At 41.4% G+C, this 25,552-nt stretch overlaps 1 protein-coding gene across 15 annotated transcripts in view; it reads left to right on the top strand.

Annotated features, from left to right (window-relative positions):
- Window positions 1-25,552, top strand: part of Svopl (SVOP like) — a 57,874-nt gene that overhangs the window by 16,659 nt on the left and 15,663 nt on the right. For 6 of the 15 annotated variants that reach the window (XM_021263657.2, XM_021263654.2, XM_021263663.2 and 3 more), the window contains 6 exons: window positions 4,166-4,327; window positions 4,791-4,864; window positions 7,105-7,310; window positions 8,172-8,283; window positions 9,262-9,343; window positions 20,197-20,286. In XM_021263657.2, coding sequence (XP_021119316.1) covers window positions 4,166-4,327; window positions 4,791-4,864; window positions 7,105-7,310; window positions 8,172-8,283; window positions 9,262-9,343; window positions 20,197-20,286 — 726 coding nt within the window. Of the gene's footprint in view, window positions 1-4,165; window positions 4,328-4,790; window positions 4,865-7,104; window positions 7,311-8,171; window positions 8,284-9,261; window positions 9,344-20,196; window positions 20,287-20,786; window positions 21,351-21,395; window positions 21,641-25,552 lie in introns of those variants that run through there. The other 9 variants (XM_021263665.2, XM_021263660.2, XM_021263667.2 and 6 more) reach the window with 6 other exon arrangements.

Raw genomic sequence — 25,552 nt, 5'->3', positions numbered from 1 at the left:
TGATATAAGGACCTTAAATATGACCTTGTAAAATATCACCTTCCAAGTTATTTTTGTCTAGTGTTGTAGTTTTACTTTGTTTTAAAGTTTCCCTAAAGTATTCCTTCCTTTAAGCTAGCATGTTTCCATTTATTAATATTTTTGCTAGCATGTTTTTATTTTTGATTTCTAAACTCAGTTTTAATTGCTACTGATTTCCCTCCTTTCTATTGTGTTAATTTGTTTTTTTCTTAATACTTAAATGTTGGTGGGCTGGGGATTTAGCTCAGTGGTGTTGTGCCTGCCTCAAAAGCGCAAGGTCCTGAGTTTGATCCCTGGTACTGAAAAAAAAAGTGTTAGTTCAATCTGAGTTTTTGAGGTATAAAAAACAAGGTACAAAACTAGCTTTGTCATTTCCAAATGGCTAATCCATTATGCTGATTTCTTTCTTTTTCGAAGGGTCGGGGCACACTGGCAATTGAACCCAGGGTCTTTGCACTGAGCTACATCCCCAGCCTTTTAACAATTTGAAACAAGGTCTTACAGAATTGTTCAGTTGCCCAGGTTGGGCTTGAATTTGTGATCCTCCTGCTTCAGCCTCCCAGTGATGTACAATATGTCTATTGAATAATCCATTCTTTATATATTTGAATCTTCTTTGAATAATCTGTTCTAAGCATAGATGTGTATACTCAAATAGACATGGGAATTTATTATGTGATAAAGACAAAATTTCAAATTGTCGGAAAAGGATAGGTCTATTTTCCAGTAGGACACTGCTTTAGTAATAGTGTTTTCTATTATACTTCTATGTATGGCAGGGTCAGTCCCCCTGATTAATCTCAGGGCTTTGCAAGCTATTTTCTCAGGTCAACTTTTCTAGAACAATTCTGGAATTACTTTAGAGATTCCCTCTCCCTCCCTGCCAGATGTTCTGTGACAGTTTGGGATTTTGTGAACACTGGAGGCTAATGGAAAATCCTTTTTTTTAATAATCTCGTGTATCCTGCCTGCCTATGTGTCCCTTTTCATGTTTCTCAGGAGCACTTTTCTCCCCGTAGTTCTAGGGCGTGAAGCCCAGGCAGCTGGGATTAGAGCTGGTGCTGCTGTGCCGGGCTTGCTCTCAGCATTCCCAACGACTTCCATCAGTCCTCTCGTACTTCTCATATGTCCTATTTCTACCCTTTTACTTTTTATTAACGTCGGTTCGTGTTACAAAAGGGAAGGCGGGCTTGTGTTGGTCAGGTCTTGGTCACTTTCACTCCTGTCACCACCTCTCCCTTTCCTCCCCTCTCCTGATTTCCTTCCTCCTCTTCAAAAGTCTCCCTTCTGGTTTCCTTTTATCGTTTATTTTATTTCATTTTCATTTGTTTTTTCATATAAGTGAAAACACACAGTATTTAATTTTCTGAGGCTGGCAAACTTCATGGGTGGTTTCTTGTTCCATCCATTTTTCTGCCAATGGCATGGTCCCTTCCTCCTGGCAGAGTAATAGTGTGCTGTGTATGTAGCCCACCTTTTCCTTGTCTGTTCCTCTCTTGCCGGGCTTCTGGGTTGTTTCCACAACTTGGCTATGGTGAATTGTGCTGCTATAAACATTGGCATGCGGGGAATAACAATAACACGCCACCATTAATCTTCTGGGAAGGTGCCTCAGAGCGGTAAAGCTGGATCCAGTGATGTTTCTATGTTTAGGTTTTTGAATAATCTTCACATTGATTTCTACAGTGGCCATGCTAATTTGCATTTCCACCAACAGTAGCAGTATAGAAAGGTTCCTTTTCATCCTGCGTTCTTGCCAGAATTCACTGTTTCAGGTATTTTTTTTTTTTCCCTTTGAGACAAAGTTTTGCTATGTAGTCCAGGCTGGCTTAGAACTCGTGGTGATCCTCCTGCTTCAGCCTCCTGAGTGCTGGGATTACAGGTGTATGGCATCACACCCAGCATTTATATATTCTTGATGAGGGCCATTCTGTTGGGGGTGAGAGGACATCTTTAGTTTTGATTTACATTTTTCTGAGCATTTTTCCATATACTTTTCAGCCAGCTGAACAACTTCTTTTGAGAAGTATCTATTCAGTTCATTTGCCCATTTTTTATTGAATTCTTTGTTTTGGGGGGTGTGAGGGCTGCTGCCAAAGTATGCCAATTGAGAAGGGATAGGCAAGGCCTCCCCAGGAGGCACCTGGAGAAGGGTCCGTTTAATTCATGTAGTCCTTTTCGAGTGAGTTAGTTCCCCATAAGAACAACACACACGGAGACAATCAGCAGCATGGGGCAGCATCAGAGCAGAATCAGAGCAGGGCTGGAGCTGCAGCTCCAGAGCGCCCCAGCTGTGTGTCTTTATTCCTTCAGCAGAACAGCAGAACAGCTACATAGCAAACACAGCTACTAAAAGGTTACAGTGTTGTTTAGTTCACAGAAGTTATAGTGTCTTACCTGCTTACCAGGACTCGGAGAGACAAAATACCTGCTGCACGACCTTGGCCATACCGTGCATGCGTGGTTATGCATGTTAAGTCATTCTGAAATAACTGTGGCCTGTTACATGCATGTCCCTGAGTGCAGAGTTGTGTCCTCTGATGCCCTCAGACACCCAGGCTTTGAGTATAGGCAGAAGTGGTACCCCTATAAGGGGTTAATTTTTTTTGGAGTTCTTTATAGATTCTAGATATTAGCCCTCTATCAGAAGCATAGCTAGCAAGTTGGGCATGGTGACACAGGCCTATAATCCCAGCACTCAAGAGGCTGAGGCAGGAGGATCTCTGTAAGGCCAGCTTGGGCTACACAGTGAGTTCAAGATCTGAACTACAAAGCGAGACCCTGTCTCAAAAGAGTCAGATGGGTTTAGGTATTCAGGGTGTGTTTTGGTATCTTCAGTTCTATTCCATTGGTCTGCATTTCTGTCTTTGTGCCTGTTCCATGTTGTTTCTGTCACTCGGGCTTTATTGTATAGTATGAAGTGTGGTTTGTGATCTCTCCAGTATTTTTTTTTTTGAGGGGGGTGTTATGATTGTTTTATCTGTTCTAGGTCTTTTCTGATTCCATACGAAATTCTGGATTTTTTTTCCAATTCGATGAATAATGTTGATATTTTACTAGAGAGTGCATTGAATCTGTAGATCACTTTTGGTAACTGACCATTTTCACAACATTAGCTCTTCTGACCTATGAACAAGGGGGTGATTTGGGGGGAGTTACTTTTTTTTAGTTCTTTCCATTTTCTAACATCTACAATTTCTTCAGTGTTCTATAATTTTCACTGTAGAGTTCTTTCACTTCCTTGATTAGTTTGATTCCTAGTTATTTCATTTTTTTAAAAAAGCTATTGCGTATTTAAAAAAACTTTCATAAATGGATTTTTACAAATTTCCTTCTTTGTTTGTTTTTTGAGATGGTCTCACTATGTAGTCCAGGCTGGCCTCAAACTTGGTGGAGATCCTCCTGCCTCAGTCTCCAGAGTGCAGGGATTATAGACATGCACCACCGCAGCTGGCCAAATTTCCATTTTCTGTCTGGCTCACTCTTTATTTTCTGTGCTGTGTGGCTCATCTTTGCACAGATGTTTCTCATGGTCTGGTTAGTGAGCTGAGCATTGCGTGTGAAAGAATGGGCTCAAAGCAGCCCAGATGCATGGACTGGAGGCTCTGGGCAGCGTCATGGTGGAGGTAACAGGGGGCTGCCTGAGCCACCTTCCTGGGGGTGTGGGGAGGGATTAATTAATGAGCTCCAGGAGCTGAGTTCAGAAGCCACTGCTGCAAGAGATCTCGAAGTTGCCTTGGGCTTTATTGTGACAATGACATCCTGGACAGCTCGGGTCACTCCTAGTCTCTCTGGGCAGCCTGTGACCCCAGGTATTTTTATGAGAAGGGTAGTTGGCTTTCAAGTGAGAATCTTCCAGAGCGTTGTGAGCTTTCCACCACCACACAATCTTAGGTTACCCATCCTTGTCTGTCTGTCTGTCTGTCTGTCTGTCTATCTATCTATCTGTACTGAGCAGGCGCCGACATAGACCCAGAAGTGTTCCTAGCTTCTCCTTTAGAGATAGAGAAGTTGGTACTCTATCTCCTCTTCAAATTCATTATTTTCATATAGGCCATAGAGTCTTCTTTTAACATAAAATTTTTCCTTTTATTATTAACTTAAATGAATTTCTCATCTGTTTTACAAGTCTCCCTTTTTATAGCTCCTCTCTCCCGCCTCACCCCTGTGCAGCAATAGTGGAAGGAGTGGAAATGGTCAAATCTTAAGTCCAGTGAGTTCTGCCTTGGCCAATGACCCTAAAACGCCAAAGACTAAGTGGCGGAGAGGAATGTGTGGAGCAAAGCTATGCGCGGTGTTTGGCCAGGTGTGTCATGGAAACGGAGTGATTATCTCCTTCTGTCATATTACCTTACGTGTTCTTGTTTTGTTTGCTTGCTTGCTTGCTTTTTAGGTTTTGGAGACAGTGTCTGGATATGTAGTTCTGGCTGCCCTTGAATTTGTAGGGATTCTCCTGCCTTGGCCACCCAAGTGCTGGGATTATAGATATATGGTACCATCCCTAGCTTTCTTTTTCCTTTGATGACACAGGACCGAACCCAGGACCTTTGCACTGAGCTGCTTATTTTTTCAAAGAGCATCCTGCTGAGTTGCTCAGGCTGTGCTCAAACTTGCTATCCTCCTGCCTCGGCTTCCCAGGGTGCTAAGATGACAGGCATGTGCCACCACACCTGGATTATTGTTGTTTACTATGATCTAAAATATTGCAAAAATATTTGCCTATCTTTAACCTGCTAAATGTATTGTCTCCTCCACTTTTTTTACCCCAGGAAAAAAGGGGAAGATTTGCAGACCTACTGGATGCTAAATATTTACGGACTACGCTACAGATCTGGGTTATATGGTGAGAATACAATTATTTCAAAAACAGCTTTAAATACAGTAATACCTCAGTTCATGAATGCTTCTGTTTGCAAACAGTTTGGTTCACAAACAAAAGTAGTCAGCAAAATTTTGCTTCTGTTTGCAAACTGCATTGGGTAACGAGCACAATCATGACCATCTTCTCCACACAAACACAAACAGTCATCTTCCCCAAATTGTAAAACAAAGCAAGTTTGTAAACTGAGGCACCACTATATGCAGGTTTTAGAGGGCACTTACTTAAGTATATTAGTGTCCCTTTATTTGTGGCTTTGCTTCCTATGATTTCTGTTACCCGTAGTCCACCATGGTCTGAAATATTAATATTTGTCTCGACTCATTAGAAAGACATTACATAACTTGTATTATAGTGTGTTGTTTTAATTTTCTCTCTTACCATTAGCTGTTAATCTCCTGCTGTGCCTAATTTATATATTAAACTTCATCATTGGCATGTATAGGAAAAACCCTCCCATATATGTAGGGCAATGGTGGCGAACCTATGGTACACATGCCAGAGTGGGCTGTTTGTATCATTGAAGGCTCTAAAAGGTTCACCGTCACTGATGTAGGGTTTGGTACTCTGCGGTTTCAGGCATCCCTTGTGTGGGGGGGTCTTGGAGCTTTTTCCCTGTGGGTAAGGGGCCAGGGGCTCTTGTAGATCCACCCTCAATACTACTGGGGGAAAATGCAAGACAGATTCCAAACATTCCCTCCAGCAACATCTTATCTTTCTACTAACACCATCCCAGCAGCAATAGAAATAAGTAAAGTTTTAAGAAAGAAAACCAGATTCTCTACAACCAATGCCTCATTGTTTCTTGTGAGCCTATGTGTGTACTACTCCTGCCCTTTTGCAGCTTGGTTTTTTTCCTTCACCCCATGGCAAAAACCAATCCTTTGAGGTCCCCAATGACAAACTCAGTGGGCAGCCTCTTGCAGTCCTCTCTGCTTCCTGACTCTACAGTCTTGAGCTTGAGTAAACAAGGACTTCCTAAGCAGGACTAAAAGAATGCTCAGAATAAGGGACAAGGTTGATGACTTTACTATATCAGATTAGCAACTCTGTATCATGAGAAACCTAAAAGGTAAGCTGCCAAGTGGGAGGAGAAATTTGGAGATATATTATTTGGAAATATGCATATATCTTAGTTACTTTTCTTATTACTGGGACAAAATACCTGACACTCATAAATTAAAGAAGGAAAGGTTTATTTTAGCTCATGGTTTGTAGATGTTTTATCCATAGTCAGCTGGCTTCAAGGCAGGGTAGCATGGCAGAGAGCCATCACAGAGGAGAAACAGTCTATGGCAGGGTATGCATGAAGCAGCAGCCTTCCTTTCCTTTTTATCCCATCCAGGCTACAAGCCTATTGGATAGTGCCACTCATACCCAGCGTGGGGCTTCCATTTCCACATCCAGAACTCTGCTAAACTAACCAGTGGACTAATCCAGTATCACACACCCTTAATCTAGTATCAAACACTCATGATCTAACCACTCCCCAAAAGCCCCATCTATGAGCCCATGAGGCTTTGGGGGGAACATTTAGAGACAAGCCATAACAGCATATTATATATGTATTTTTATTTATATATAATATATATGATATGTGTAATTTTTCAACAAGATAAAGCTAGATAACCCAGTGGGAAACTAGGCAACAGACTTGAATAGGCATATCACCAAAAATGTACATTAGATTAAAATGTCAAGGACCAGGAATTTAGCTCAGTGGCATCGCACCTGCCTTGCAAGGTCCTGAGTTCCATCCCCAGTACCAAAAAAAAAAAAAAAAAGATAAAAATATTAAAACATGCTCAACCTAAAGTCACCAGGGAAATGCAGATTAAAACCAGTAAGATAGCAGCCCACCACGATGGCTACAGTGAAAAGGACTGGCTGTACCTAGTGCTGGGAGGGATGTAAAGGAGCTGAAACTGGATACACAGTGGGCGCGGTACACTGGGTTACCTGCACGCGTGTCTAAGGGACCAGCAATCCCGCTGCTAAGTGAACCCGACAGCAATGTATGCATGTGTTTTCCCAAAGGCACTGACACACTGGATGGTACCGGAAGCCCAGCTTTCTGGGCCCTCTGCCTTTTCTGTCCTGTGCCTTCTGCTTGAAATGCCCTCTCCTTCTTTCCTCTGCTGCTTGTTTCTCTTTCATTCTTCAGGGCTAGTGCAAGCTTTGCTGTGATATTCTCTCACGTCTAGGCTGGGAATCTCTTTTGCCTATTACGGGGTCATCCTGGCGAGCGCCGAGCTGCTGGAGCGGGACCTGGTGTGTGGGGCAAAGTCAGAGTCACAGGCAGCGGTGCCCAGCGAGGACTCAGAAGGGAGCCAGAGCCCCTGCTACTGCCACCTGTTTGCCCCCTCTGACTACCGGACCATGATCATCAGCACCATTGGGGAGATTGCTCGTACGTATCTGTGTGTGTCAGGGACCTCTCTGGATTTTTTTGGGGGGTGGTGGCTTGTGTGCATCTCGAGTCTCAGGAGACAGGGGTGAGCCTGGGACATGGCTTCTGCCTAGTGGAACTGCACAAGGCCCTAAATTCTTCCAGTATGTCTTGAGTTTGGGTTAGTGTGGGGAAGAGGGCCCTGAAGGACCAAAGCTTTGGATCACTGTATTACATCAGTTCTAAGCTACACACACACACTCTTTAACCTCTCTGAAACGTGAATATCTTGTTAGATTTCTGTCCCTTCCTTCCCTCCCCTCTTCTTTTCTCCCCTCCATCCCTCCCTTCCTTCTTCCTTCCTTCCCTCTCTTCCTTCCTTCCTTCCTTCCTTCCTAATCTTGGTAAGTTTCCCAGGCTGGACTCAAACTTTGCTATTCTCCTGCCTCAGCCTCTCAGTGCTGGGACATAGGAACACACCATTTGGATTTCAATTGGCAGCATTATTTCTGTTTTACCTGACACAAAATGATGGTACTTAAAAAATCAATGGCATCTGGAATTCAGTGAGAAACAGTACAAAGTATTTAATGTGTAGGCCTAGAAACCCAGCCATTTACCATAGACTCCATGATGCAGTGAGCTCCCTGCATGTAAAATGTCCTTATGAACCAGGGCTTGGCATTCCTGGACCCATGTGGGGAGAACAGATGGAAGGAGCTGTGAGTTTAGTGATAATGTAGCTGAGTTGTGGAAGGAATATCAGAGAAGTCTGGATGAGGCTGCTGCTTTCTGAAGTGACGAGGATGAGTCCATGCCAGAGTTGGTAAAGGCTGTTGTGTTCTGAGACTGCAGAAATCGCCCTTGCTGTTTGCCTTCTAGTGAACCCTTTAAACATCCTGGGCATCAATTTCCTTGGAAGACGGCTGAGCCTTTCTGTCACCATGGGATGCACGGCTTTATTTTTCCTTCTCCTCAATATCTGTACATCCAGGTATTTATTTTTTTCCCTTGGTTGTTTGAGAACATTTCATGCAGTGGTTTTCAAATAGTTTCTCCAGACCCCAGGTGTTGAGTCCTCTGGGTGAGTAGAGAATGGGCTGCTTGTTTGACCGGAAGGCTCGTGCCTGGTACCTGCAGGTCCACTTCCTCTTCCCATGGGCCCTGCCCACTTCAGCTACCATGGGCTATGGGCCCCATGTTGGAGTACTCACTTTACCCACCAAAATATTTAGGAACTCTATGCAAAGCTCCCTAGAGAACTGGAGAACAATCCTAATTACCAAATTATCTGGATGAATGCCAAGATAGTTTAGATACCTATCTGTGATGTGGAAATCATTTCACTTATAATTTGTAATCCTAGAGTGGTCACCCACAGATTCAATCAACTGAAGATCAAAGATATTTTTTTAAAAAGCAATTTGCAAGGTGGGTGTGGCGGTGCACACCTGTAATCCCAGCACCTTGGGAGGCTGAGGCAGCAGGACCGAAAGTTTGAGCCCAGCCTAGGCAATTTAAGAAGAACTTGTCTCAAAATAAAACATTAAAAAGGCCTAGGATGTAGCGCAGTAGTGAAGGCCCTGGGTTCATTCCCCAGTATCCAAAAAAGAAAGGGTTTTTGCATCAGTATTGAGCAGGTACAACAGACTTTTCCCTTTCTTGTTACTCCCTAAATAACATCAGTGTAACAACCATTCACATAGCATTTCTTTGGATTAGGTACCGTATGTCATCTAAAGATGCTATGCAAATACAGCACCATTTTATAGAAGGGACTCTCCCCCTATGGGTTTTGGTGCCCATGGGGTGGGGTCCTGAAAACAATCATTGGCAGCCGCAGAGCCAGCTGCAAGCTCTCTGTTGTTCAAGGCCTCGCACCTCTAGGGGCCGCAACAGCACACTTCCGGGAATGGCTTTGGGATCCCTCGGTTAGGCCGCTTAACATTTCCCTCTGCTCCCTGCCCTCCAGCGCCGGCCTCATCGGCTTCCTCTTCACGCTGAGAGCCCTGGTGGCTGCGAACTTCAACACCATCTACATCTACACAGCAGAGGTGAGTGTGGGGAGGGTTTGCGTGGGGGGCGCAAGGTGAGCTGCTCAGAGGGGCTTTCTAACCCCGGACGGCGCGTCCCTGACTTGGGTAACGTTCTGATGATTCCCTTCCAACACCCGCTCAAATGAAGCTTGTCTGGGGTGGATTTTCCTCTCTCCCGTTCAGTCTGTTGAAAGCCAGGCTCAGAGGAAAGGCGGGACCTTCCCCCTTTCTCACTAAGGCCCGTGTCTGCGAAAGCAGAACCTGCCCTGCACGGGCGCCACAGAATGAGAGCAGCAGGGGGTAGCAGGAGAATCCCCTTCTCTTCTTGAAACCGGAAGGTGCTGTTCTCTTCTCCTCCTTGCTCCCACCTTTTGTGGTACTGGGAATTAAATGCAGGGCCTTCACGTTGAGCTATAATCCTAGCCTATTATCATTATAATTCTTATTATTGGGCTGGGGATTTAGCTCAGTGGTTCTGCCGCCTGCCTTGCAACCGCAAGGACCCGAGTTCGATCCCAGTACCAAAAAAAAAAAAAAAAAAACTTATTATTTTGAGACATTGTCTTGTTAAATTACCCAGGCTGGGCGAAACTTGTGGTCTTCCTGCCTCAGCCTCCCAGAGTGTTAGGATTGCAGGCATATGCCACCATGCCCAACTCACCTTTATTTTTTTTGGAAGATGGTTTTCCTCTGTTATTTGCTGCGTAGTTTAAATTTGAATATAATTGTGATTCACTCTAATTGTAATTTAATTTAATGTAATTTATTGAATTAATAAGTCTACTCTAGGGCTGGAGTCGGTGCCGCGCCTGGCTTGCAAGCACAAGGTCCTGAGTTCCTTCCTCAGTACCAAAAAAAAGTCTGCTCTATGTAAGGCACTGCCTGAGGTAGCTGAAAGATGTCTTCATAAGCTCCCACCATAAAAAGCTACTATTTCCAGAAATTAAACAATATTTGAATAGGAAACTGGCCGGGATTTGAAGTGGTCTTGTCATTTGCTGAGCTGGAGAGGAAGGCACTAGGGGGACTGATAGAACTATGTTTGTTCTCATCTCAGTCGTTCCCAGGAAAGATCTGACCTGTTCAAGCCACAGAGAGAAATACTCTCCTTTCCTTCCACACAGACAAAAGTAGGAAATTAGAAGATATTTGAACTACGTGTAGTACTTCGTTTCATTCCACTGACATCTAAAATTAGTTTTTGAATTTATGAACCAAAAAAAAAAAATCTGTATAACATAGTATGTTTCTAGACTTGTATTTGTAGTATTTGATTAAACATATATTTTGAAATATGCTCATTTTGAGGGTCATTTCTAAGGTTTTTTTTTTTTGGTACTGGGGATTGAATTCGGGACCTTGTGCTTGTGAGGCAGGCAGTGGAACCACTGAGCTAAATCCCCAGCCCATTTCTAAGTGTTTTTAATACCTATTGTTAAAACCTAAAGATGTGGACCTAAAATGATAGTCTATCATTGTTTGGTTCCGAATGACTGAGAACCTGAACAAAAGACTATTGATATAATAGCAAAAGAGAGAACATCTCCCTGTATCTGGATCCATGATTTTCAGTCATATCCAGCAGTCTCATTTTTCAGAAAATAAAGCAGCTAAATACAATGGCACATGCCTATAATCCCAGCTACCTGGGAGGCTGGGGCAGGAGAATGCAACATTAGAGGCCAGTCTGGGCAACTTAGTGAGACTCTTGTCTCAAAACAAAATTTAAGGGCCGGGGATTTAGCTCAGTGATTCCACCGCCTGCCTTGCAAGTGCAAGGACCTGAGTTTGATCCCTGGTACCAAAGGAAAAAAAAAAATTGAAAGGCTGAGGGCATAGCCTAGTGATAGAGCCCTTGCATACCATGCTCAGCACCCTGGATTCAACCCCCAGCAACACAAAAATGTCCCCCAGAAAGACACTCCATCCCCAGACTTTCTCCTGTAAATATAGAGGCAGAAAAGCATTTTGCTCTTGCCTTTGACAGGTGGTAGCCAGTAAGATGTGGCATATATGTGTGGTTCTATTTCTAGATTCTCTGTTTTATTCCAATGATTTTTATGTCTTTCCTTGTACCAACACTGCCTTGATTACTGTAGCTTTAGAGGAACTCTTAAAATTAGGTAGTAAATGTCTTCCAACACTTTTTTATTCTTTTTACTTTTCTAGGTCCTCTGTGCTCCTACATAACTTTTCAATTTCAATATCCAATTCTTCATTTATAGCGAGTATACATACACCTGAATTTTTAAATTTATATATATATTTATTGGTACATTTTAGGTATAAAATACATTTACATTTATCATTGGGTGTTTGCACCAGAACATGATGTATCTTAGTTCTTATTTTTTCTCCCATTACCTGTGCACCCTTCACCCCCTCCACCCTTCCCTATTTACACAGAGTTTGATTTCATTTTTTTCTTTCTCATAATTTTTCCTTTCCCTTCTTCCCTTTCCCCTTCCCCTCCCACCATCCCCAAAACCCTTGGACCTTTTCTTATTTCACATTATCAATTATTCATTTTAATCCTTATTTACACTTTCAATTTCTCACACGAGAGAAACTATTCGGTATTTACACATGTGTGTCCTACTTATTTCACTTAAGAGTATGGCCTCAATATGCATCCATTTAGCTATAAATGTCTCTAGTTTCTCATTCTTTATGGCTGAGTAGTACTCCATTTTATAAAAAAAACACATCTTTATCCAGTTTCAAGTTGATGGGCAACTTGGGCTGTTTCCAAACTTTAGCTATTACAGGCCATGCTGCAATCAACATAGGTGCGCGTATTTCGCTGTGATATGATTCTTTTAATTCTGTGGGGAAGATTCCCAGTAGGGGAATAGCTGGGTCAAATGGGCCCTGTAGTCCTAGTTCTTTGAGGTATCTCCACACTGATTTCCACAGTGGTTGCACCAATCTACATTCCCACCAACAATGGAGAAGGGGCCCTTTCTCTCCACACCCCCGCCAGCATTTGTTATTGGTTGATTTCTTAATAGCAGCCATTCTTTGTGGGGTGAGGTGGAATCTCAGTGTTGTTTTCATCTGCATCTCTCAAATGACCAGTGATGATGAACATTTTTTCATGTATTTAATTGCTGTTTTTACTTCTTTGTCTGAGAAATGTCTGTTCATTTCAGATGCCCATTTTTGAAATTTGGGGGGTCTGATTTTTTTCAGTTCTTTATATATTCTCCATAGTAGACCTTTGTCTGAGCTACAGCTGCTAAAATTTTCTTCCCATATTGTAGGTTGTCACTTAGCTCTGTTGGTAGTTTCTCTTGCAGTGCAGAAGCTTTTTAAAAAGATGAGATCCCAGTTGTTGATTCTTTGTGCTAGCTCCCAAGCTACTGAAGATTTGTTCATAAAGTCTTTTCCTACGCCAATGTCATCAAGAGTTCTACCTAACTTATCTTCCAGCAAGTTTAGTGTTCCTGACTTAATTTTTAGATCTTTAATCTACTTCAATCTTAGTTTAGTGTGCAGTAATAGGTATGGGTCTAGTTTTAATCTCTGACAGGTTGAAATCCAGTTTTTCCAAAAACCATTTATTAAATAAGCTATCTTTCCTCCAATGAGGGTGGTTGGCTCTTTTTTCAAAGATGAGGTGGCTGAGTATGTCTGGAGTTGTTTCTGCATCTTCTAATCTATTCCACTGAATTTTGGGTCTGTTTCTTTGCCAGTACCATGCTGTTTTTATCACAGTAGATTTGTAGTATAGTTTCAAGTTGGGGATTGTGATACCCCCAGCCATGTCTCTGTTGCCTAGAATTGCTTTGGCTATTCTAGGTTTATTCTGCTTCCAAATGAATTTTTGGATTGTCTTCTCTAGTTCTGTGAAGTATATTGTTGGAATTTCTATTGGCATTGCATTGAATCTATATAGTAGTTTTGGAAGTATGGCCATTTTCACTATATTGGTTCTTCCTACCCAGGAACAAGGGATATCTTTCCTTTTTCTTATATCCTCTTTGATCTCCTTTCTCAGAGTGCTGTAGTTTTCAGTGTAGAGGTCTTTTGCTTCCTTTGCTAGGTTGATTCCTAGATATTTCATTTTTTTAGATGCTATTGTAAAAGGATCTATTTCCCGAATTTCTCTCTCAATGGGTCTGCTATTTGCATATAAGAAGGCTATTGTTTTTTGAGTGTTGACCTTGTATCCAGCTACTCTTCTCAATCTGTCAATTAGGTCTAGAAGACTTTTGACTGAGTTTTTTGGGTCTTCTATGTAAAGTATCATATCATCAGCAAATAATGACAGTTTAACTTCTTCCTTTCCTATCTTTATTCCTTTTATTTCTTTCTCTTGTCTAATTGCTATGGCTAATGTTTCCAGAATGATATTGAATAGGAGTGGTGATAGTGGGCATCCTTGTCTTGCTCCTGATTTTAGCATGAAAGTTTTCAGTTTTTGACCAATTAGTATGATGTTGGCTGTTGGTTTTTCATAGATAGCCTTAATCAGGTTGAGATAAAGGCCTTCTATTCCAATTTTCTGTAGCATTTTTATCATGAATGGGAGTTGGATTTTTTCAAATGCTTTTTCTGCATCTATTGAGATGATCATGTGGTTTTTGCCCTTGGCTCTATTAATATAGTATATTACATTTATTGATTTAAGGATGTTGAACCATCCTTGCATCCCTGGGATAAATCCGACTTGGTCAGGGTGTATGATCTTCTTGATGACACTCTATATTCTGTTTGCCAGTATCTTGTTGAGGATTTTTGCATCTGTGTTCATTAGGGAGATTGGTCTGTAGTTCTCTTTTTGGGTTGGGTCTTTCCCTGGTTTTGGAATCAAAGTAACACTTGCTTCCAGGAATGAATTTGGTAGCCTTGCTTGCCTTTCAATTTCCTTGATGAGTTTAAAGAGTAATGGGGATAGTTCTTCTTTAAATGTCTTGTAGAATTCAGCAGTGAAGCCATCAGGACCTGGGCTTTTCTTTGTTGGACATTTGTTATTACGTTTTCAATTTCACTCATTATAATTGGGGTGTTTAGAATTTCTATATCTTCTTCATTTAATTTGGCAATGCGTATGTATCTAGGAATCTGTGTATTTCTTCTGTGTTTTCCATTTTATTAGAGTACACGTTCTCAAAGTAGATATTGATGATTCTCTGGATTTCTGCTGGATTTGTTGTGGCTTCACCTTTTTCATTCTTAATTGCATGGATTTGAGCCTTTTCTTTCCTTTTTTTGATAAGGTTGGCTAAAGTTTTATTGATTTTATTCTTTCAAAAAACCAACTCTTTGATTCATTGATTTTTTTTGGATCATTTTCTTAGTCTCCATTGCATTGATTTCTGCTCGGATCTTTATTATTTCCTTTCTTGTATGGGCTTTGGGTTTGTTATGGTCTTGTTTTTCTAGGAGCTTGAGGTTCTGCATTAAGTTATTTAACTGAGTTCTCTTTGTTGTCCCAATATGGGCATGCAGTGCTATGAATTTCCCGCATAGAACTGCTTTCATTGTGTCCTACAGGTTCCTGTATGTGGTACTGGCATTATCATTTACTTGTAGAAACTGTCTAATTTCTTCTTTAATTTCCTCTGTCACCCATTGGTTGTTCAGGAGGGTGTTGATCAATTTCCATGTGTTTGTGGGAGTTTTGCAGTTTATGATATTGATCTCCAATTATATTGCACTATGGTCTGATAATATACAGGGGATAACTTTGATTCTTTTACATTTACTTAGATATGTCCTATGAGCTAGCCTGTGATCTATTTTGGAGAATGACCCATGTGCAGCTGAAAAGAATGTGTATTCTGATTTTGTGGGGTGGAATACTCTGTAAACATGTATTAAGTCCATTTGTTCAATAGCTTGGTTCAGTTCTAGAATTTCATTGTTAATTTTTTTTCTAGATGATCTTTCTATTTGTGATACAGGGGTGTTGAGGTCCCCCACTACAGTTGTATTAGTGCCTAGTTGGTTTTTCATGTCCATTAATATTTGTTTTGTATAGTTGGGTACATTCGTATTTGGTGCATATATATTTAGGATTGTCATCTCTTCCTCTCGGATTGTTCCTTTCACAAGGATGTAGTGACCATCTTTGTCTCTCTTAGTTTTGGTTTGAAATCTACTTTGTCTGCAAATAAGATTGCTACACCTGCTTTTTTCTGGGTTCCTGTTGCGTGGAGAAATGTTTTTCCATCTTTTTACTTTCAGTCTATGGATTTCCTTTTGAGTTAGGTGTGTTTCTTGTATACAGCATATTGCTGGGTTTTCCTTCTTAATCCATTCTGTCAGTCTATTTCTTTTGATTAGTGAATTGAGGCCATTAACACTGATAGTTATAATTGACAGATATTGACTCATCCTTGTCATGATGTTTTACTTTTGTTGGCTCTTTTATTTCTTATTTCCCTCCCTTTCACTTTAGTGTTTTACCTTGTGTGGTGCCTTCTCTCTGCTGGGCCTCATGGAGTTGTGACCTTCATTGTCTTTTTCTAGGATATTGCTTAAAATTGTTTGGAGTGCTGGTTTGGTGTTCACAAAATTTCTCAGGTGTTCTTTGTCATGGAAGTATCTAATTTCCCCATCAATTTTGAGAGATAATTTTGCTGGATACAACAGTCTAGGTTGGAAGTTATTTTCTTTTAGAGCTTGAAATACTTCACTTCCGGCTCTCCTTGATTTGAGGGTTTGTGTTGAGAAATCTGCCATGATTCTGATGGGCTTTCCTTTGTAGGTGATTTGTTTCTTTTCTCTAATTGGCTGTAGAATTTTGTTCTTTTGTTGGGTTTCTGGGATCTTGACTATTATATGTCTAGGTGTAGATTTTTTTTGGTCATGGCTGGTTGGAGTTCTATATGCCTCACTTATCTGTACATCCAATTGTCTACCTCTGTCTGGGAAGTTTTCTACTATTACTTCTGTGAACAGTTTTTTTATGTCAGTTATACTTTCTCCTGGTTTTTGGGGACTCCTATCAGTCTTATGTTATTTTTCTTTGCATCATCTAGCAACTGTTGGATTGATTTCTCATAGTCCCTTACTATCTTTAAGAAATCTCTGTTTTCATGGTCCTTAACTGCAATCCTGTCTTCTATATCTGGTATTCTGTCTTCAGATTCTCTGTCTGCTCTGCATGCTTTCAATGGAGTTTTTAATCTGCTGAATATCTGTTTGAGTCTGTTTCATGGATTCCATTTTTCTCTTATGTTGGGCAATCATGGTTCCCATTTCTTTCTTATGCTGGGCATTCATGGCTTCCAGCATGTTTCTGATCTCATGTATTTTCTTATCTGTTTCTGCTCTAGAGCGTCTAATCATGTCTTTCACTCTGCTCATCATGTCTGTATTTATCTGGGAGATTATTTCTGTTTTGAAATTTTCTAGAGCCTTATGCATCTGCTTTGTTACTTGCTGTGCTATCAGTTCAGGGTGTCCAAGTGGTTGCTTATCAGACTTTTCCACCTCATTTCCCCCAGAATTTCCTTTTTGTGGCATGGAAGCCTGCATTTGTGCCTTGCTTAAGTGTCTTCTCATTTTTGTTTTTGGTACTGTCCTTGGTTTAATTCCTGGGTTATTTCACAATTGCTTAATGTAGGTAGCTTTGTTGTTTGTGTTTAAAACCCTTGTGGAATGATTGCTTTTCAGAGGTGTCTTCCAGATATAGCTTGTGTTTGGGTTTTGAGACTCTAATGACTCTGAAGCTATTTTATTTTTCTTATACCAGGAAGGAAAACTAATTAGATCAATCACAACATGTTAGCCCAAATGATGTAGTCAGCAATACCATAGCATCAAGCACAGCTTAGAAAATGACAGTTTGTGGTAGTTATTAATCTATCACTTTTAACTATGTGAGTTAAAACTGAGGACCAACCCAACATAAGTTTATAATGAATAAACTCTTCAATATAGCATCTTTCCCCTTCGGGCTAGGGAGTTAAAAGGAGTTGGGGAGGGACAGGTAGAAAGAACAGGTAAGATTAGTAGTGAGGCCAGAAGACACAGAAAGATCACACAAACTCTAAGAAGTTATTAAAGGCAAGAGAAAAAGGCAGAATGAAAGAACAAAGATGTGAATAGAATCATCTAACAGCAACAGGGAGGCTAGATACTGAATTTACTTTCCTTTAAACCTAATGATAATCAAGAGAAGGAAAAAGAGAAGAAAAAACAATAAGGAGAAATCCAAATTCAGTGCAGAAAGGAACAAATGGGGAGATGAGGAGCAATGTGGGACAGTGAGAGAATGAGTGTGAGAGAGAAAAGATGAAAGAAAAGAAAAGCAAAACTTTGAAGAGTAGAAAAAAAGTAAAAATTAAGAATTAAAAATAAGAGAAAAAAATTTTTTTTTCTTTTTTGCAAATAGCAATAGAAATTATGGGCCTCCTTCAGGGTATGTCTCTGCTGTCACAGTAGGCAACATAGGAATCCCTGTGCATATATGTGTCAATGAGTCTCAGCAAGACAGCAGCAGACCAAGTACAGTGGACTGATGTGCCTTTATTGTAGAGATTCTCTTTACTTTTCTGCTGAGCTTCAGTTTTCATTGAGGAGCCTGAGAGGCCCTCCTTCTGTTACTAATTTCTGCTCTATATTGTGGCACTCAGGACAAGGGTCTTTAATCTCCTGTGCCTCATGGCGTGGGCGTGGCCGGGGACTGCTTCAAGGTGCTTGTCTCTACTGGCCAGTCACAGCTTAGAGAGCCTACACCTGAATTTTTATATTTACCTTGTGTTTTCTAATCCTGCTAAATTCAAATACAAGTTCTAGGGGGTCCTAGAGATTTCTTAGTATTTTCTCTGTAGACAGTCATTTCATCTACATATACTTCTACCTTGCCAATCCTATGCTATTTGTTTCTTTTTATTGCCAGACTATTTTGGTTTGGGCCTATGTTTTGAAGTTTAATGGACAGATGAAGAGTAGACATATCTTCCCTTGTTCCTCACCTTAGGGAGAAAACATTGTATCTTTTCCATTCATATAAGGTGGGGTTTTTTTGGTTTTGTTTTGTTTTTTGGTTTTTTTTTTTTTCATATAAGGCATTTTTGCTGGAAGTATGGAGTACATGTCTTTGATCTGTTGAGAAGGTTCTGTTCTATTTCTAGTCTCCTGATAGCTTTTACCATGAACAGCTGTAGAATTTAGTCCAATACTTTTTCTCCAACTAGTGACAGGATCATATGGCTTTTTCCTTTCCTCTGTTAAAATGATGACTTTTGGGGGTGGATCTTCCAATGCTGAACCAACACTGCCATTTATAATAAAACCACTTTCTACATACTGCCAGATCTGACTTCTAATAGTTTGTTTTGTTGAATTTCTATCTACGTTCATACTTTTTTCTTCTATTATCTTTATCCAGTTTTAGTATTAGCACAATCTTGATTTCCTAAAATGAGAAGTGTTCCTTCTTTTTTTCTGGTTTAAATGTTTGATATAATTAATCAGTTAAAATGTATATGAGCCTGTTGTCATATAGGTAGGTTTTCAAGCTAGGAATATACTTTCTTTAAAAGGTGCTATTCAAATTTTATATTTCTTCCAGAGTCAGTTTCATTAATTTATCTTCCAAGATACTTCATAGAAGTTGTCAAATTCATTTCAAAAAAGATTTTTTTTTTTGGGTACTGGAGATCAAACTTGGTTCCTTGCGCTTCCGCAAAAAAAGATTTTTGTAACATGCTTTCTACATCCTTTTCTATGTTCTGTATGTTTTCATATTGCAATTTAAAAATGTATAATTAATATTGTATAATAGGAAGAAAAGGTCTAAAGGAGTAGGGAAAGTGGGAGGGGTAGAGGAAAGGAAAGAAGGGAAAAGAAAAAATATGAGAATAGGAAAAAAAATGGAAACAAAGTCTCTGTAAATAGGGAAGGAAGAAGGAATGAAGGGAGGGCAGGGGAATGGGGAAAAAATAAGAACCAAGATATGTCACATAAAGGTACAAGTTCCCAATGATGAATGTAATTGTATTTTATACCTAAAATGTACCAATAAACTTAATGGAAAAAAAAAAAAGATGTGGCCTACTGAAGGGCTACATGCTTTGCTTTAGTAAATAAATAAAAATGATTTCATCAATATTATGTGGCAGTTTTTAAAAGTTCCCAAAATTTGAGACACCATTTTTCTATACAAGATATTCTCCCTATAATTTTATTTAATGCTTGCTGACTTGTTTTTCCTGCCAGTTCCTATAAGAATTCAAAGTTAAGTCAGGTGTGGTAAAGCGCATGCCTATAATCCCAGTGCTTGGGAGGCTGAGGCACATGGAACACTGAGTTCAAGACCAGCCTGAACTATATAGCGAAACCCTATCTAAAAAAAAAAAAAAAAAAAAAAAAATCCCAGAATCAATGAAGTACAGATTAATGCTGTTTTACTCTAAATGTAAAAAAGAAATTGTGGAAAGAAAGTAGAGTATCTGCAATCTTTGGCAACAGTTGAGACCACTGCGTTTGATGAGAACATGGTGAGTGTGGCAGGTCTCTGGCCCTCCGGTTAGTTCTTCTCACTGCAGCTGTATTAAAGATTTTGTTGGATCATTATTTCTAGGGAAGCATTTTCTTCCCATGCAGAAGAATCATTTTTATTCATTTATACCTCTACGAGGGGACTTTGCTGTCTGATTCCAGAGTTTATCTTTTTAAAATTTAGAAAATTCAATTAAACATACACTTCGGGATGATGGTAACTTTAAGTATACTTTCTAAAGTGTTTATTTTTGGCTGATATTTATTGTTATAAAAACTCCAAGTTGGGGACCAGGGGAGATTAGGGCTGCTGTGATCTAAAGTCCATTTGGTTCTCTGAACTACTGGAGCCTGGCCTGGGGAGGGAGGGTGAGGCCAAGGAGGGACAGTGACTGGTTCTGTGCCTCTCCCAGGTCTATCCCACCACGATGCGTGCCCTGGGAATGGGGACCAGTGGCTCCCTGTGCCGCATCGGGGCCATGGTGGCGCCATTCATATCCCAGGTAGGTGGAGGGTGTCTTCAGGGGTGCGCCCAAGGGTGGTGGGGAAAGGGGACCAACCCCAAAAGATTAAAGGCACAACCCAGTATTCCTGCTCGCTTTTGAGTTTTCCAAAGGCACCACTGCCCCACTCTTCAGCACTTTTGCATAGAGAAACAGGTTGCTTTGGTGCACCGGGCTTCCGACCAGTCAATGGTGCAGAGGGTTAGCTCTTTGGGATTTGCTCAGCTGGGTATTGTTGGAAGAACATGTAAAAGGAAGGGATAGCATGAGGAGCTGGAGCAGGTGACTGACTGTAGGCTTGAATCTGAGTTAGATCTGTGGCTGGAAATCTGTTGGGTTGATTGTCTACACTCGCAATGGAAAAAGAGCCCGGAAGTGCAGGGAGGTGGTGTTGGGCCAGGGGACTGTTATGCACAGGCACACTGGGTGCAGGATGGGCTGAGATGCAGGGTGACAGGAAGGAAGCTTCAGGAGAGCAAACAGGAAGATTTGACCCACAGGTCTTCGCTCTACAGAGGGTGATGTGGCCTGTCCCTCTGCACTGCAACAGGAAACAGAAATCCACTTGGTCAGGCTGCTGCAGGAAAGGCAAGACTGAGGCTGGGTCCTGAGATGATTCGGTGCCCCTCCTGTCTTCCTGGAGCCTGTCTGAGCATGCAGGCCCTGCTCCTCTCTCCCGGGTGGGATGATGAGTGTCTCCTCGATGATGCATGAGCTGCACTTGCTTGGCTGTGTGCAGGCCATTCTCACAAATCCCCACACCTGCCCTAGCTCTGCCCCTCAGAAGACACTGATCGCTTCTCTGGGTCCCTAGCCAGGGTCTCCTGTTGGCCCAGGTCTGGTCATTTGTCTCTGCTTGAGCTGCATCAGTATGGACAAGAGCCAGGGTTGTGAGCCACCACAGCTAGGAGGTGACATTTTCAGAGGAAGGGTCTTGGTGAGGAGACTTCTTATAATTTAACATAGGGATTTTGTGACCACCAGGTATTTAAAGAGGTTTAACTCTCTTGGGAGTGTTTTCCCTACTTATCTTAAAGAAAAATGGGGGCTGCTTTTGTCTTATGCTTTTGCTTTTCAAAATTCCTTCATGTCTATTTTATCATTTTCAGAAAAGAGCCCATTGGTGAAAGGATTAAAATATTGACTTCCCCTGGATGAGCAGACCAAGGCGTGGTTAATATCTCCAGCTTTCATTAGGAATTGAGTCTCTGGGTTCTCAGTCTTCTGGTGGGTTTGTAGGGCAGGAGAGAACCCAACTGGACCAACTGGATGCTCTGCTTAGCATCCTGGGGCTGGTATGGGTTTCCTCTTTCTTGTTCCCTAAGACAGCTATTAAATCAGCTAAAGGAAAATGTTTACAAGTGACCAGTGATATATTTGTACACTTGAATGACTACAGTTATAAGTTTAATACAGATGCACCTCTAGAAATGAATGTTCGGAGCTGTTTAGCTGTCAGAAACTAACTGTAACAGAAATAATGGTAGCTTTAAGTATGTAGTTCAAGAAAACCAAAAAGCATTTTGCTACAAAATTAAAGACTAGTCAGGCCTCTGCCGATAGGCCAGGGACTGACTGAATCCTCCCACCCTTGGAAACTTCTAGAAACCAGGCAGTTCTAGAAACCAGGTGTCTTAGTTCAAGCTGCTCTAATAAAATATCAGAGCCTTATAAATAATAGAAATTTGTTTCTCACAGTTCTAGAGCTCAGGTGCCCACAGTGGGTGGTTCTGGTAAGGTCCTCTTCCTGGCTGGTAGATGGCTGCTTCCTCACTGAAGCTTTATATTTGGAAAGTGGAAGAAATAGCTCCTCTGGGGCACAAATCCCATTCAGGAGGGCTTACCCTCAAGACTTAGTTACCTCCTCAAAGCCCCACTTCTAAATATGATAGCCTCACACTAAGGATCAGGATTTCAACACATGAATTTTGGAGGGACACACTTAGCCCATGACACCAGGCATCCCTCATCCTCAGTTCAGTGACATATGGCACTGGTTCCTCCTGCAGATAGCTGAGTCCTCCTGGCACATGCCTGTCATCTAGGTTTGCAGTACAGGCCCCTTGTAGCCCAAGGTTGTGTGGCTGTGGTGAATATGGGGTTGGGGTCTGGCTCCCCTGCGGCTGGACTCAACAAATGAGTCTGCCATCCAGAAAGAGGACTGAAGAGCATTCCAAGTCCTTGAAAAGCTTCTCAGAGGGGTGTCAGTGGAGACATCCATTCATAAGATCCAGCGAACGTTGTAAACATCTTACTTGCCTGACTGACTTCCGTCACCGGTGGCATGGCAGTTGTCCCCAGTCTCCTCCCTTCAACCTTATTACTCTGCCAAGTACAGCAGAACCAGCTCTTTTATGGCTCCTCCTACAGCATTCTCTGAAATCTTTTCTCTTGAGCAGCTCTGTGCTGTAACTGAAATCATTCAGCCTGAGATGTTTATTTGGTAGGATTCAGAAGGAAGCAGGGTAAACAGAGGATCTTTGTTAGAGAAAGAGATTCCTTCATTTCAGAACCTATTTTGATGACTCAGGAAATTTTTATTTCTGGAGTAATTTCTACCAATTTTAGAGAACTTCTAGTTTGTTAGAACCCCCCTGAACAAGACTCAATTAGCTATAATGTGTATTAAATAAAATAGAATTAAAAGTTAAATCATCCCAGGGGCTGAGGATGTAGTTCAGTGGTAGAGCACTTGTCTAGTTGTACACAAGGCCCTGGGCTCAATCCCCAGCACTGCCCCCCCCCCCCCACAAAAAAACCAAATCAACTGAAAATTCAATATCTACATTGCATTTAAAAAAGATCACCCTTGTTGTTGTAGAGATAGAGACTTAGAAGGCATTGTCCTCATATTAGTCTATTTTTCACTAATGTACCAAAATAACCAGGGCTGGGTACTTCAATATAAAGAAAAGAGGTTTATTTTGTTCACATTTTGGAGGTCAAAAGTCCAAGACTGGGAGTCCCCATGACATCCAGGCAGGAGGCAGAGGCAGAGAACACGTCAAACAGGAAATTTCTCACAGTCCCTTCTGAGGGCACACCTGCAGGTCACCTCAGGACCATGGGCCCCACCATGGTCACCCAAGGACCAAGCTGTGAGTGAATGAGCCCTTGGGGACAAGCTCAAACCACAGCAGCCCCAGCTCTGTTCATGGCAGTAAATAAGTGAAACAGGATCCCAGTGGTGTGTGCAGCTGGCTTGTGCTAGCTTGTGGAAGTTGATGGTTCAATTTTCAGGAAAATCTGCAAGCTATTTAATGTCACATTGCAGTTTGAAATTAGCCACAGGGCTAGGATGTACATCATGGAAGTTGGGAAATGCTGTATGGCAGGATTTGGGGGTTCGAGGGAACCTGTTGTTGAATATTTGGCTGTACAACACTATAGTGTCCTGCCCTCAAGAAACTTACTTTGAAGTTGGGTTCTTTGCAAATATGCAAAGAATTTAAGATAGTTTCAGGTTGTGGTTTGTGCTTTGGAAATAACTTATTCATGGGGGGGGGTGACAGGTTTTCTGGGTGAGTCCTCTCTGAGGTGACATGGAGTTGAGACCTAAAATATGAGAAGTTGTCAGTGGTGTAGAGGGAAATACAGACTTTCAAGTAGGATGACAACTGCTACAAGGGCCAGAGGGCCAGACACTGGCGTATTCCAGGAATAGGAAACTCCATGGCAACCAAGCCGAGGGACACGCAGGGAGAGAATGTGCCTCTCAGGCCCAGTGAGGGCTTTAGATTTTCTCTCAGGAACAATGGGCAATAGGTTAAGGGTTTTAAGCGACAACTTAAGGGATATGATTAGTGTTCCATTTTAAACAGGTCACCCTGTTTGCTGTAGAAACAGTGAATTAGAGGGAATCAAAGGTGAAACACCCTTCTAACAAGATTGGAAAAGCAGAGTTCAGAATCCCAGAGAACACTTCTTCTCATAGCATGGAGATAGAGGAAGAGATGGTAAATCTGATTGCATAATATTCTGCTGAGCCATGATTTTGTTGTCCGGTCAAGTGCCTAGCCTTTCTGTGAAGTACGGAAACCAGTAAGTCCACAAATAAGATGCTGCAGAAACTCCCTAGGTTAACTGAAATCAAAACTCCGTGCATTCAAAATGTTTGTAAAGGAAGTTGGCTAAATAACAAATTTATGGAAAAACTTGCTTGTCAAAGATAAGCCAGGTACTCATTAAAGTGGTAAGGGTGAGTTTTAATTAGTAATAATGAATTAGTAATAACTTAGTGCAATAGGCTAAAATCCAGTGTGAACCAAATACTTGCATGGACACAGACAAATAGGTCTATGAAAGGGAACGTGTGGGTGGGAGGGGAGGGAAGGGCAGAGACTTGAGTCAGGGAAATTAAAAAATCACATTTGGCAAAGGGGTGTTGGTCCCCACAAGTCACCTGGGCTCACTCACTGCTGCTGTGGGAATTGGGGGCACCCCTCCCCAGAGGCAGGGACACGGGCCCTGTCTGTAGGTGTTGGCTGGAAGAAGTAGCCACTTTGTTAGCCGGGAGTTTTGCCTGTTGGGCATTTATAGGGAGCTCCCGTCATCCAAGGCAACTGCCTTGAGCTGTTAGAAACTGTGCTTTTGTTCAAATCTTTAGACCAAGGCTGAGGCCTATTTGGGAAGAGGGCTCAGAGGAGCCTCCCTAGGATCCAATCAAGGAGAGGAGTTTTGTCAGTGTTAAGTGTGATGCTCAAATATGTTTGTGTTTAAAATATTTTAAGTCATGTATTTGAGGTGTGGCCCATGCCTGTAATCCAGCATATAAGAGGCTGAGGCATGAGGATCACCAAGAGTTCAAGGCCAGCCTGAGCTACGTAGTGAGTTCAAGGCTGGCCTGAACTATATAGCAAGACCCTGTCTCAAAACACACGCATGTGTACCTGTGCACACAAACACAAGATACTCAAAGGCAATTTTGACATCAATTTTTTCATTTCGTGCAGAAAATACAAAATGACAAAGTTAAAGTTTTGGAGTTTTTTTTTTTTTTTTTTTTTTTTTGGTACCAGGGATCAAACTCAGGACCTTGCACTTGCAGGGCAGGTGGCGGAACCACTGAGCTAAATCCCCAGCCCAGACAAAGTGAAAGTTTTACTAAGATTTTGATGAAGTTCTTTTAATGTGTATCTACATGAGTATAACTATACATATACATTTTACCCAAATATGATAATTCATCTACTTTTTTGGCACTCAATATGTTGCAGACATTTTTCATGTCCACAAATATAAAAGGTCCTGTTTAATGTTGAAAAAT

The sequence above is a fragment of the Heterocephalus glaber genome, unplaced genomic scaffold, assembly GCF_053883595.1.
Source record: "Heterocephalus glaber isolate CG9 unplaced genomic scaffold, H.glaber_assembly_v1.0 deba00000621, whole genome shotgun sequence".
Taxonomy (NCBI): Eukaryota; Metazoa; Chordata; class Mammalia; order Rodentia; family Bathyergidae; genus Heterocephalus; species Heterocephalus glaber.
Note: the sequence above shows the minus strand (reverse complement) of the source record. Positions and strands in the feature narration are given on the sequence as shown.